This window comes from Procambarus clarkii, chromosome 73 (assembly GCF_040958095.1).
Source record: "Procambarus clarkii isolate CNS0578487 chromosome 73, FALCON_Pclarkii_2.0, whole genome shotgun sequence".
Classification (NCBI taxonomy): domain Eukaryota; kingdom Metazoa; phylum Arthropoda; class Malacostraca; order Decapoda; family Cambaridae; genus Procambarus; species Procambarus clarkii.
The window spans coordinates 18,942,323-18,956,877 of record NC_091222.1 but is presented as its reverse complement, the minus strand read 5'-3'; the positions used below and the strand labels follow the sequence as shown (position 1 = coordinate 18,956,877).

General features: G+C 42.0%; 1 protein-coding gene across 1 annotated transcript; it reads left to right on the top strand.

Moving 5' to 3' along the window:
- The first annotated feature begins 6,489 nt into the window (after positions 1 to 6,489).
- LOC123774141 (tigger transposable element-derived protein 7-like) lies at positions 6,490 to 13,577 on the top strand. The gene is made up of 3 exons (XM_069312808.1): positions 6,490 to 8,226; positions 12,333 to 12,385; positions 13,331 to 13,577. The coding sequence occupies exons 1-3, from the start codon at positions 6,490 to 6,492 to the stop codon at positions 13,575 to 13,577; spliced, it is 2,037 nt and encodes a 678-aa protein (XP_069168909.1).
- Positions 13,578 to 14,555: the final 978 nt, after the last annotated feature.

The following is a 14,555-nucleotide window of genomic DNA, read 5'->3' as shown; positions in this document are numbered from 1 at the left end:
GCAGCTGACTGTGTGTAGCGATGTCTCTTAGTGCCTGAGCTAACTATATCAACTTAGTTGTGCAGTTGTGGTGAACAAAACATGCAGATACTTATATATAACGTCTGTATATAGTGAATAAAAGCAAAAACAGTATGGTGGGAGGAGAATGTGGGTGAGTCAGATGAGGTGAAGGAGGGAGGAAGTGGCAGCCAGTGGCGGGCTGCCACTGTCTGCCACTGCCACTGCCAGTGAGAATGCCAACTTAGTGGTTCATTATGGTGAACACGAATGTAGATACTTATATATAACATCTGTATATTGTGAATAAAAGCAAAAACAGTATGGTGGGAGGAGAATGTGGGCGAGTGAGGTGTTGAGGGAGTGAGTGGCAGCGAGTGGCTGGCTGGTGTGTGGTGGTCACTCCTCATTGCTTTTTGACTCATAATACCAACTTAGTGGTTCGTTATGGTGAACAAAACATGCAGATGTTTATATATATAACCTGTGTATATAGTGTAATAACCGACAAAGTATTTCTTCACTGCTTGATGAACATAATAATTGAATCAACAATATGCACACCATATTTTTGAGTACAGCGATGATTCACTCATTTTATTATATAAATATATCACACTACTCACAACTGAATAATATTACAGCAAAAAAACTACAAAAAATCAATCAGAGACATTGAAATAATAAGGTAATTATCTCTTTGTGGCAACTCCGGTCTGACAGCTGGCGAGCAACAGACTGTCTGGGACGCACGCTGAGTCAGCGCCTGGTTTTTGCCAGACTTCCCCACCCTATAGCGGGCAATATATGCCACTTACGATTTTATTATTATTTTTTGCGTGATCAGAGAACACAAGTTATCAGATTTAGAAGAAAAAATAATTTTTTTTTTTTTTGGTATGCGCCTGTGGGTGACAAATGCTAAATAGCCCGGCGCCACACAAGGGTTAAAATATTTGTAAAAAAATAAATTTTCATCCGATCAACTTCTTTGTGGTTTCAAAATAAGCGTCATTGTCTTCCCCCTCTCCTCCATATGCTACATGGCATTCTGGGTCATCACGCCATGCGGTGGGCCTAATGCTGTGTTTACCTCGCTCGTCACCGGAACGCTGCTCGCTCGCGTCCCGAACTTGTGCAAATCTCGACTATTATCATCATTTATATTTGTTCCTGTGTCTTTCCAACACTTTATATACGTTACACAATGGATCAGGGTCAAGGACAGAGCACTTCAACGCCGAAAAAAAACAAAGAAATCAACCAAAGAGGATAAACTAAGTATGCTCTACCGTAAATTTCGCAGAGTTCAGCCTACACCAACAAAAATCCCAGGTTCGATTGAAGAATTATCCGATATTGACACAGATATTGAAGGGAAAGAACGGGTCAGTGATTTCAACAGTGATACAGAGACGACAGATGATGATGAGTCAATGGTTGAGGAGAGTGAGGATTCTGAGGAGGACGAGGGAAATCCACAGCCTCCTATTCGAAAGAGTGCAGGACGTACTCAACAAACAGATCCTGTAGATGCCTGGTGTACTGACAATACTGCACCATCTGTAGACAGTTTCACTGGAACATCTGGCTACATATATGACTTTGAGGTGTATTCCGGAATTAGTAAAACAACAGTGGAGACAGTCATGGGCTTGATTCGTCCCCTAATGTACAAGGGTTATCATCTGTATATGGATAACTACTATAACTGTCAACCTCACAGAACAGCTATGTCAACATGGTGTTTACGCATGTGAAACCATCAGATTACAGCGTGGCGCCCCCATGTATCTGCAACAGCAGACAAAGGGTAAAATTCCCGTGGATACAACCCTATTCAACCGCAAGGATAATACATTTATAATCCTGTGTCAAGACAAGCAAGTGGTCTCACTAATCACAAACTGCCACAATGCTGACACACAGGAAGTCGAACGAAGGAAAAGAGTGCGGAAACGTGATGGAACAACTTCAGTGAACCTTGTAACTGTAAACAAACCAAATGCAATATATATATATATATATATATATATATATATATATATATATATATATATATATATATATATATATATATATAAATATATATATACAGTGGTACCTCGGAATGCGATTGTCCCTGTATGCGAGGTTTTCGGAAGGCGAGGTGTATTTACTCCAAAAATTTGTCTCGGAAGGCGATGGTTACTTCGGGAGGCGAGTTTGGACGCGAGTTTGTTGATACGCGTACAGCCGACCTAGCGCGTGGTGGTTCGGCGATCGTCGCCCCTCCGCCCCGCCGCCCCTCAGTTTATTATTGTCTCGCGCTCAGTGACTACCCCCACATCAATTCTTCTCGCGGATTTTCAGTGTTTTGTTGGATTTTTGGTGATTTGTCTATACAATTTGTTATTATATATCTCACCATGGGTCCCAAGAAAGCCAGTGGTAAGGATAAAGGCCAGAAAGCTCATGTGAGGATGACAATAGAGGAGAAACAAGAGGTCATTCGGAAGCATGAGAACGGTACACGTGTTGTTGAACTTTGTAGGCAGTACAACAAAGCCACATCAACAATATGCACTATACTTAAGAAGAAAAATAAGATTATGGGTGCTAAAGTGGCAAAAGGAGTAAGAACATTAACGGCACAAAGACCACAAATACTTGAAGAAGTGGAAAAGTTGTTATTAATTTGGATACACGACAAGGAGTTGAGGGGTGATAGTGTTTCGGAGGCCATTATTTGTGAGAAAGCCAGGGTGTTGCACGAAGACCTTCTAAAGAATACCCCTGCAACGAGTGATGCAGATAAGAAAGAGTTTAAGGCAAGCAGGGGCTGGTTTGAAAAATTTAGAAAGAGAAGTGGTATCCATAGTGTTACAAGGCATGGGGTTATGTGATGTGATTATGGAAGGGGACTCCCCTTCCAAACAGTAACTCCTCTCCTCCTCCCCCCTCCTCACCATCTTCCATACGCCTACAGCACTCGACAGCAAGGTAAGTAATAACTGGAACACAGTTTTGTAGGTTTATTTAGATGAATTAGGTAAATTAGGTATAAAAATTTAGTTTGATGTGGGGTTTTTGGGGTAGTCAGGAACGGATTAATTCATTTCCCTTTATTTCTTATGGGGAAATTAACTTCGGAATGCGAGTTTTCGGAAGGCGAGGCGTCTCCAGGAACGGATTAAACTCTTATTCTGAGGTATGCCTGTATATATATATATATATATATATATATATATATATATATATATATATATATATATATATATATATATATATATATACAGTACAACCTCGATTCAACGTACCCCGATTCAACAAATCTCCGGCTAGTTCGCACACTTTTCAGGCCGAATTTACTCACCCGGTTCGACGAACAATGGTTCGCCGAAGCGAGGGATGTTCGGATTTGCTTACGATGTCCAGACAGAGTTCACAGACTGGTGGAAAACTTTCCCATTCTATAACTGATTACAATTAATAATTCTCTCATATGACAAGTTATATCACACAAGTGGATCACACAAGTGGACCACACAAATGGACCACACATGTGGACCACAAGTGGTCCACAAGCTTACGATTTTGGGACAGAGTTCACAGAGTGGTGGAAAACTTTCTCATTCTATCACAGATTACAATTAATAATTCCTTCTTAAGAAGTTGGATCACACAAGTGAACCATATGAACCAAACACCAGCCAAAATGGTCCACACAAACACCAGCCAAAATGGTCCACACAAACACCAGCCAGTGATCCACACAAGTGAACAACTGAGTTTCCATGATTTTCGTTCACTGATTTGGGGCACACGTATCTTTGTACATTAATTTAAAGGATGAAGCGTGATTACCTAGCTACATGTGGTAAAATCTCCTTGTAGACATTTTCTGTGATGAAACAAGATGAGTGAGGGTGGACAGATAAGAGAATACTATACTGTAAACCTCACTTTACAGTGAGGTTTCACTCACTTTCGTCTGTGTGTCGTCATAGTTCAGTGACCCATGACTTTTGAAAGTTTCATATTAATAAATAATTTCTAAAACCAGTGTTTTAATAGCTTTTTATTATCCTAATTAAACTAAACTAAATAAAACCGAAAATATACTGTAACATGATAGACATCTGCTCTTTGAGAAATTACTGTATGTTATTGGAACAACTCTAGCGTGAGTGGACGGGTCTAATCCCTGTACACACACCATGCTTGTTTCATCCCGCCCTCCCTCCCTCCCCCCCCCCCTCTCTCTCTCTCTCCCCCCCCCTCTCTCTCTCTCTCCATCCATCCCCTCCCTCCATCCATCCATCTATCCATCCCCTCCCTCCATCCATCCATCCCCCTCCCTCCCTCCCTCCATCCATCCATCCCCTCCATCCATCCATCCATCCCCTCCATCCATCCATCCCCTCCATCCATCCCCTCCATCCATCCCCTCCCTCCATCCATCCATCCATCCCCTCCCTCCATCCATCCATCCCCTCCCTCCCTCCCTCCCTCCATCCATCCATCCATCCATCCCCTCCCTCCATCCATCCATCCATCCATCCCCTCCCTCCCTCCCTCCATCCATCCATCCCCTCCCTCCATCCATCCATCTATCCATCCATCCATCCATCCCCTCCCTCCATCCATCCATCCCCTCCATCCATCCATCCCCTCCCTCCATCCATCCATCCCCTCCTCTCCATCCATCCACCCATCCCCTCCCTCCATCCATCCATCCATCCCCTCCCTCCCTCCCTCCCTCCATCCATCCCCTCCATCCATCCATCCCCTCCCTCCATCCATCCATCCATCCCCTCCATCCATCCATCCATCCCCTCCCTCCCTCCATCCATCCATCCCCTCCCTCCCTCCATCCATCCATCCATCCCCTCCCTCCATCCATCCCCTCCCTCCATCCATCCATCCATCCCCTCCCTCCCACCATCCATCCATCCATCCCCTCCCTCCATCCATCCATCCATCCCCTCCCTCCATCCATCCCCTCCCTCCCACCATCCATCCATCCATCCCCTCCCTCCATCCATCCATCCATCCCCTCCCTCCATCCATCCATCCATCCCCTCCCTCCATCCATCCATCCATCCCCTCCCTCCCACCATCCATCCATCCATCCCCTCCCTCCATCCATCCATCCATCCCCTCCCTCCATCCATCCATCCATCCATCCCCTCCCTCCCTCCATCCATCCATCCCCTCCCTCCATCCCCTTTCTCCCTCCATCCATCCAGAATTGAAGAAACAAATCAAGTTAAAAAAAAAGTTAACTGGGTCAGAGTTAGGGTTATCAGTGAGTCGGTCCCTTCACCACCACCGACACACCTCCCCCCCCCACCCCTACAGCCCATACACACACACACACACCCTCAAATCATCCATCCCTCCCTCCATCCTACCATCAATCCATCTCCATCCTCTCCTTCCCTGCCTCCCTCCGTGCCTGTCTCCCTCCGTGCCTGCCTCCCTCCCTGCCTCTCCCTTACAAGCTCTGCCTGCCCACCTCCCTCCCAACCTCCCACTGATTTGTGGCAGACGTATCTTTGTAAATTAATTTAAAGGCTGAAGCGTGATTAGCTAGCTACATGTCGTAAAATCTCCTTATAGACATTTTCTATGATAAAACAAGGTGAGTGAGGGTGGACAGATAAGGGAATACTGATGTTGACCAGACCACACACTAGAAATTGAAGGGAAGACGACGTTTCGGTCCGTCCTGGACCATTCTCAAGTCGATTTTCTTGCAATCGACTTGAGAATGGTCCAGGACGGACCGAAACGTCGTCGTCCCTTCAATTTCTAGTGTGTGGTCTGGTCAACATACTTCAGCCACGTTATTGTGACTCATCGCCTGCAAAGGGAATACTGTTCTGTAAACCTCACTTGGTTTTCCTTCGTCTGTGTCGTTATAGTTCAGTGACCCATGACTTTGAAAGTTTCAGACTAATAAATCATTTCTAAAACCAATGCTTTAATAGCTTTTTATTATCCTGATTAAACTAAACTAAATAAAACCGAAAATATACTGTAATATGATAGACATCTGCTATTTGAGAAATTATTTGTTATTGGAACAACTCCAGCGTGAGCGAGTGGACGGGTCTAATCCCTGTACACACAGCACCATGCGTTTCTCGTTTCAATTCGTCGCCACAGTTCAGTGACTACGGCTTCGAAATAATAAAATTAATAAATCAGTTCTAAAATAAGTTTTTTATATCTCTTATTATCCTAATAATGTTACTAATCTAAATATATAACCTAAAAATATATAATATGATGTAAATCCAATATTTGAGATAAATTTATGTTACTGGATCTGGCTTAAACACCAGCCTACTGGAGGGTGTATAGACCTAGTCTGCGTTTATACAGTAGGCATTCAGTGCTGTTACATTTGTCTGCGTGCGAGTGACGTGTTTGTCCGCCGGTGAAAGAATAATCGTGGAATTTACCATTTTTTTGACTACAGCTTTATTAATATACAACAAGATGTCTCAAGGGCTTGCTAATCGTGCTGTATCTGCAAAGAGGAAGAGAAGTTTTTTATCCATTGAGCAGAAATTAGACATGATAGAGAAACATGAACGTGGCTACTCTGTTACTAGGCTGGCAGCAGAATTTAATGTCGGGAAAAGTACGGTGTGTGATATCAAGAGACAGAAAGATAATATTAGGAAGTTTCTTGCTTCAAGTGATAGTGGTGCATTAAATAAAAGGAAAACAATAAAAGGTTCTGCAAATACGAATTTGGATGAAGCTGTGTATAAATGGTTTAACCAGGAGCGCTCTGTGGGGATGCCACTTGGCGGCGACGCCATTAAGACAGCAGCCGATAAATTTGCACAAAAGATGAACATTCCAGATTTTCGAGCAAGTGAAGGATGGTTGCAAAGATTTAAGAATAGACATAATATTAAGAACAGGAAAGTTTGTGGAGAATCATTAAGTGCAGATACGGATTCAGTCGAGCCATTTAAGCGTAAATTAAATGATTACATAATAACAAATGATCTAAGGCGTTTTCAGGTATACAATGCCGATGAAACAGGCTTTAATTGGAAATGCTTGCAGAACAACACTTTGGCATCTAGGCTAGATGAGAGTGTTCCTGGCCGTAAGGTAAACAAAGAAAAAGTTTCTGCCATGCTGTGTGCAAATGCAGACGGAAGTCACAGAACAAAGTCCGCCATTGTGGGGAAGTCAAAAAACCCACGTGCTTTGAAAAATTTAATGAACAAGCTACCTGTGGTCTACTACAGCTCTAAAACAGCTTGGTTTACTGGAGATATTTTTGTAGACTGGTTCAAAAATCATTTCTGCAAAGAAGTTAGAGATTTTCAGATAAAGAAGTGTGGAGTGAGACGGAATGATGTCAAGGCATTACTCTTGGTTGACAATGCCCCAGCTCATGTAGGGCTCGACAAATTAACGTCACATGATGGACGCATCAAATGTATGGCCTTGCCTCCCAATACCACCTCTCTGATCCAGCCAATGGATATGGGTGTTATATATGCAATGAAAAGGCTCTACAAACGAGAAATGAATAAAGAAATCATGGTGGTGTTTGAGTCAGATGAAGACAAAAGACAAGGAACCGATTCGCGAGGTCAAGCAACACTGGAACGTTACCAAAAATACTCAATTAAGGAAGGCATTTACAACTGGGCTAAAGTTTGGGATGAAGTTCAAGAGTCAACATTAAGAAATTGTTGGAAAAAACTCCTGTTGCTTGATCATGCTGATGAAGTGACTGAGGAAGAAATGGATTTTGAAGGATTTTCAAATGATATTTATCAAGAACTGCGTGCCGCTGGTGAGACGGAGTTGACGCTGAACGATGTGGAGGAGTGGTTAGATATTGATGCAGTCGATCCACCCATTGGTCATTTAACAGATGATGAGATTATACAAAATGTTACTGGCACTGTTGACGACGACGGAAAGGAAGATGAGGATGAGAATGATAGCAGTTTACAATCTGCTACGTGTGCTAACGCATTGTTCCATGTTGAAAAACTCCTTGATATTGTTTCACAAACTGACAATCCAGAGCTACCAGGCTTTTATCAACACCTAAGGACGATGAAAGATATTTGTCTCAAGGACATGACACAAAGAAGGAAACAAATGAAAATGAGTCAATATTTTTCACGAACTAGCAGCAAATCAATCAGCACAGCCGTACCCGGCACCAGCACAGCCGTTCCCAGCACCAGCACAGCCGTACCCAGCACCAGCACAGCCGTACCCAGCACCAGCACAGCTGTACCCAGCACCAGCACAAAAGCAGCTGAAGCCAACACAGCAGCAGCGAGCACCAGCAAAGCTGATGCAAATATCTAAAAACATCGTGTGTGAAGTGAACAATTAGAATAAGTGTTAAATTTAAGTGTGTACATAGTGTTAAAATTAAAGTTGCAATAATTCTAATGTACAATAGTTTTCAAGAACTGTATTGTAGTACTCAACATACAGCAAAACCACTTTTAATAATACAGTGCTAACGGCTTAATGCACTGCAGTACCTATTTACTGTAGAGCATTCACAACTTCACAACACTTCAAGATGGACATAACTCCAACAATAAGGTAAATACATGAATTACAGTATTTTTAGTAGAGTAGTAAAATATAGGTACAGTAAGTAATATGATACAATGCATTTCTATTGTGTACAAGAAAAAAAAAAGACATTGACGCAAACGCCTCTTGAAGGTCACCTCTTGCAACGAATCCAACGCTCCAACGAACTGGGGGTGGTCCCATATAGTACGTTGAATCGAGGTTGTACTGTATATATATATACAGTGGAACCTTGATTAACGAGTGGCTCTATTAATGAGTTTTTCCAGTAACGAGCAAGCCACTTGCAGCAAATTTGTCTCTATTGACGAGCTCGCCTCTATTAACGAACAAAACCACATGGTGCTTCCTAGCATCTCGCGGATTCTCACAAATTCTCGGACACCTCTGACGCCAGTGTTGTTGTTGTATCGCACATGATAAGCATCCCTTTGGATTTATTTGAGCTTTTCTTTGTTTTTTTTGTGGTTTTGTGACTACAATTTGTAACACATGATGTCTCCAAAGAAGCTGCTTGCTAAAGATAGTGTTGTCAAGAGGAAGATAGACAATTACTATGGATTTAAAGAAGGAAATTATAGCAAAGCATGAGTGTGGTGTCTGTGTGACTGATCTCACAAGGGAGTATGGCAGGTCCTCATCAACAATTTACACCATTAGTAGGGGAATGAGAAGGTAAGGGAGGATGCTGCCTCTTCCACTGAGATCAGGGAAGTGTTTGGAATGTTTGAAAAGACGCATTCTTGGAAAAGCTGCCCTGATAAAGCAGTGACAACCCGGTGTGTGAAAATGTTTAATTAATTTATCACTTTGTGATAACACTTTGTGAAAGTGTTATCACTTTCTCATACCTATGTCGGGTGAGACCGACAAATTTTTTTATCTTGAATCCGCACAAATGTCGCACTCACACGTCATTTGAACAAATATTTCTATAAAATCCAATTCGTATCCGATCGACTTAGGGATAGTATGAAGATGTTTGCCATGAAATTTTCTAATAGCGACATAGCCTATTTGAGAGAACGGCATTGTATTGTATCTTCGTGGTTAGACCATTGTATTGTTGACACGACGAGTGTAATCGACGTAGTTTTTTATTTGGTGCCAGAGTAACGCATCCTTGTGTGACATTTAATACATATGTTCTTCTAGAACATTCTATTGCGAACACATTGGTACAAAAATGAAATATGTAAATTAAGGTCAGGACAGTGAAAACAATATACACTTTTCAATAGGGGTTTCGCCGATGTACTGTCGAGTGTGCAGTAACGGGTAACACTTCGCCCACTTCTCACACTCTTGCAGGTTGGCCGCGATCATGATTCTACATTTATATGCATATGTCCATGTAGGGAATTTTATTGCGATCTCAGTGATACCAAATTTAACGCTGTAGGACAAGTGTGGAGTTGACTACCCTGAAAAGAATAGAAACATTTCGTCGCTGTTTTTGCACTCATGGCTAGTGATCGACGTAGTTCTTTATTTGGTGCTGGTCTAACTCATAATTTGGTGACATTTTATACTTGTATTCTTCTAGAACATTCTACTGCAAACACATTGGTACAAAAATTAAATACGTACATCAAAAATTAAGGTCAGGACAGTGAAAAGAGTATACACTTTTCAGTGTTGCCGCTCGATCGCCCGAAACGCCGTGTGCACTTGGGACAAGTTATTTTTTGTTTGCCGAGAGTGCGAAAGTGACGTTATGACGTTATTTAACATGATTGCTCAAGCAAGGTGCTTCCCAGAGGTGTTGTGTGTGGCATTCACGCTGCCGGAGTTGGCGTAAATTTAATTTCGCGCCATTATTTACAGTATCTATGGAGTATTTTACAACAACTTTTTTCACTGATATTGTTCAATATATTGTCACTTGATGTTGTATTATAATACAACTGTCATAAATGTTTTTTTTCATGATATATAAAATGTATTATGAATTGTTTTCAAACTCACTCAATATGTACATGTTTTTGCACCGTTATTGGATATTTAGAAGTACTGGAGGGCGTGATACTCTGTGAAACATTTGATAGAGCACAAACGAACGGCACATGCTTTGCATCATGTTAGGACCAATTTACGTTTCTGTGGCCTCTTTTGTGTGATCTTAACCATTCTATGGCACCTGGCTATTTAGCATGTGTCACTAACAGGCGCATACCAAAAAAAAAAAAATTCTTCTAAACCTGTTAATTTGTGTTCACTGATCATGGGAAAAATAATAAAAAAATCATAAGTGGCATATATTGCCCACTATAGGGCGAGGAAGTCTGGCAAAAAACAGGCGCTGACTCGGCGTGCGTCCCAAGCGGTCTGTTGCTTGCCAGCTGTCAGGCCGAAGTTGCCACAAACAGATAAGTACCTAATTATTTCAATGTCTCTGATTGATTTTTCGTAGTTATTTTGCTGTAATATTATTCAATAGTGTGTAGTTTGATATATTTATATAATAAAATGAGTGAATCATCACTGTACTCAAAAATATTGTGTGCATATTGTTGATTCAATTATGTTCATCGAACAGTGAACAAATACTTTGTCGGTTATTACACTATATACACAGGTTATATATAAGTATCTGCATGTTTTGTTCACCATAATGAACCACTAAGTTGATATTATGAGTCAAAAAGTAACGAGGAGTGACCGCCACACACCAGCCAGCCACTCACTCTCTCAACACCTCACTCGTCCACATTCTCCTCCCACCATACTGTTTTTGCTTTTATTCACTATATACAGACGTTATATATAAGTATCTACATTCATGTTCACCATAACGAACCACTAAGTTGGCATGCTGAGTGGCAGTGCCAGTGGCAGCTGGCTGCTACTTCCTCCCTCCCTCAAGTCACCTGACTCACCCACATTCTCCTCCCACAATACTGTTTTTGCTTTTATTCACTATATACAGACGCTATATATAAGTATCTACATTCGTGTTCACCATAACAAACTACTAAGTTGGTATGCTGAGTGGCAGTGGCAGCCAGTGGCAGCCCGGCACTGACTGCCACTCCCTCCCTCCCTCACCTCACCTGACTTGCCACCATTCTCCTTCCACCATACTGTTTTTGCTTTTATATACAGACGTTATATATAAGTATTTACATGTTTTGTTCACCATAACTGTACATCTAAGCTTGTATGGTGAGTAAAGGCACAAAGATGTAGGACCTCACACAGTCAGCTGATGGCTGCCGCCCTCAAGGCCAGACGCACTAATATTTCTCCTCCAACAATACTGTTTGTGGTGTTATTATGCTATATACACACATTATATATAAATATCTACCTGTTTTATTCACCATACGTGTACAAGTAAACTGGTATGGTGCCCAAAGACCATAGTAGTCACCAGTAAACAACATGATGAGTCGTGCAGACGACGCCACCTCCCTCACCAAAATGGCGGCTCCCAACCAACACCTATTCCTGTTAATACCCTCTATACACACATTATATATAAGTATCTACATTTGTGTTCACCATAGCGAACCACTAAGCTGGTATGGTGAGTGCAGTCATTAAAAGGTGGCCACATAGTCAGAAGACAATGCCACCACCCTCCCTCCCACAGCATTACTCCTCCCTCCATGGAGCACATTGCTAAATATCACCACAATCCTGCTATTATCAGAACCCTGGTCAGTTTTATCACAGTCAGGGGTCTTCTGTAATAATATCATCGCTACATAATAGCATGAACAAGTATATTATGGCATTTTTAGGTGATGCTGTGGTCACAAGCTGATCAGCAGTGCTGTGAGCTCATGTTGCATGCGTTAGGCTTGGTAGCTCACTCAATACTGAGGCCCCTAACACCCGGGAATTTGGCCCACGATTTAAAAAAAAATGGCGTCTGTTTACAAGAGCCCTAATGAGGGTGTGGTGACCCCCGTGTATCCACAGGCCATTTAAATCTTGCATAGTACTCCAAAGCATCATATGATGCGATGCACAATTTACTGGAAGTCGGTCAGAGCATCATATGATACGATGCGCAATTTAAGGGTTAAACACAATGCACTCACTCTGGTCTACTACACGCTTTCCAGTTGGTGGTAAATTCTTTATTTTGTGTGTCTGAAAGGCCTCCCTGAAAGCAAGCCTGGGTGTGGGAGCATGGTGCAGTACTGGGTTCACAATGGGCCTTTATATCCCAGGAATTATTTTGCCAAACTTGCCTAGTAATTGTGTCATAAAAGTAAAACTAAATGCACAGAAATTTCATTTACCACTTGTTTTCACAAGGTACATATTGTAACTGTTCAACATTGTTACATAAACAAGGTGAAAAAACATCTTCTTGGTCCACTTCACTGTTTTACGCACACACTCGACTGCCCCTACCATCCTATCACATTTATCCACCAAATGCATGTTCATGTTGTAGTCCATAACACAATCTAGCTTATATATTATTTGTTTGGTGGTTTTGTTCACTTTACCACTGTCCACCATTGAACCAGTGTGAATGGTGGTCAACATGTTCACTTCACGCCTGTCTTTCCACTGCACTGCAAGCATTCCACCAGTTTTTCTTAGCTGGTAATCACCTACCTCAATAGCATTGTGAAATACCGGCATTTCCCTTCATTTTAGTTTTACTGTGCCACACACACTCCAGTCCTATTATCAAGCAAGAACCTAGTTAGCAAGAGACTGGTATAATAGTTATCTGTGTATAATATGTGGTCATGTGTGTATAATATGTGGCCTTGTTCAGCTATGGTGGAAGCAGTTACTTCACCACACTACCCAAGAAGCCATGTTTGTCATTGCCAGGAATGTCTACATTTGTACCCGAATACATTATCACGTGTAACACAATTCCTGTTTCACAGTCACAGAGTACAAATAACTTCAATCAAAATCTGTGGAGCTTGGAGGGAATATACTGCTTGAAGGAAGCACGTCCTTTGAAAACCACAAGGGATTCACCAGCTTCTGAGCTGGTACGTAGAAATCTCTGAACTTTCCAACAATTACTTGCAAAAATGAAGACACCTGAGGATTATTACAAATCTGTCTCGAGACATATATTTCCTGAACAATGGTGTTGGTACAGTCCAGTCTTTGCTCCAATAATGGTTGATTACGTGTTTGACACAATGTTTTATCAACATACACAGTACCAAGAACACACATTCGTATAGATTCGTTCCTCTCAATGTTTGCCGATGATGCAAAAATTATGAGGAGGATTGAAACAGAGGATGATAGTAGGAGGCTACAAGATGACCTAGATAGACTGAGTGAATGGTCCAACAAATGGCTGTTGAAGTTCAACCCGAGTAAATGCAAAGTAATGAAACTAGGCAGTGGAAGCAGGAGGCCAGACACAGGATACAGAATAGGAGATGAAGTACTTAATGAAACAGACAGAGACAAAGATCTAGGAGTTGATATCACACCAAACCTGTCTCCTGAAGCCCACATAAAGAGAATAACGTCTGTGGCATATGCGAGGCTGGCTAACATCAGAACGGCGTTCAGGAACCTGTGTAAGGAATCATTCAGAATCTTGTACACAACATATGGAAGACCAATCCTGGAGTATGCGGCCCCAGCATGGAGCCCGTACCTTGTCAAGCACAAGACGAAGCTGGAAAAAGTCCAAAGGTATGCTACTAGACTAGTCCCAGAACTAAGAGGCATGAGTTATGAGGAAAGGCTGCGGGATATGCACCTTACGACACTGGAAGACAGAAGAGTAAGGGGGGACATGATCACAACCTACAAAATCCTCAGGGGAATCGACCGGGTAAACAAGGATGAACCATTCAACACTGGAGGGACGCAAACAAGGGGACACAGGTGGAAGCTGAGTACCCAAATGAGCTACAGAGACATTAGAAAGAACTTTTTCAGTGTCAGAGTAGTTAGTAAATGGAATGCACTAGGAAGTGATGTGGTGGAGGTTGACTCCATACACAGTTTCAAATGTAGAT

What these genes read in the sequence shown, in the direction of transcription:
- LOC123774141 (XM_069312808.1), top strand. Translation starts at nt 6,490, where the DNA reads ATGTCTCAAGGGCTTGCTAATCGTGCTGTATCTGCAAAGAGGAAGAGA. An exon ending in TTCCCAGCACCAGCACAGCC is followed by an intron (nt 8,227 to 12,332) that starts GTACCCAGCACC and finishes TGGCATTTTTAG; the next exon opens with GTGATGCTGTGGTCACAAGC. An exon ending in TGTGAGCTCATGTTGCATGC is followed by an intron (nt 12,386 to 13,330) that starts GTTAGGCTTGGT and finishes GGCCTTGTTCAG; the next exon opens with CTATGGTGGAAGCAGTTACT.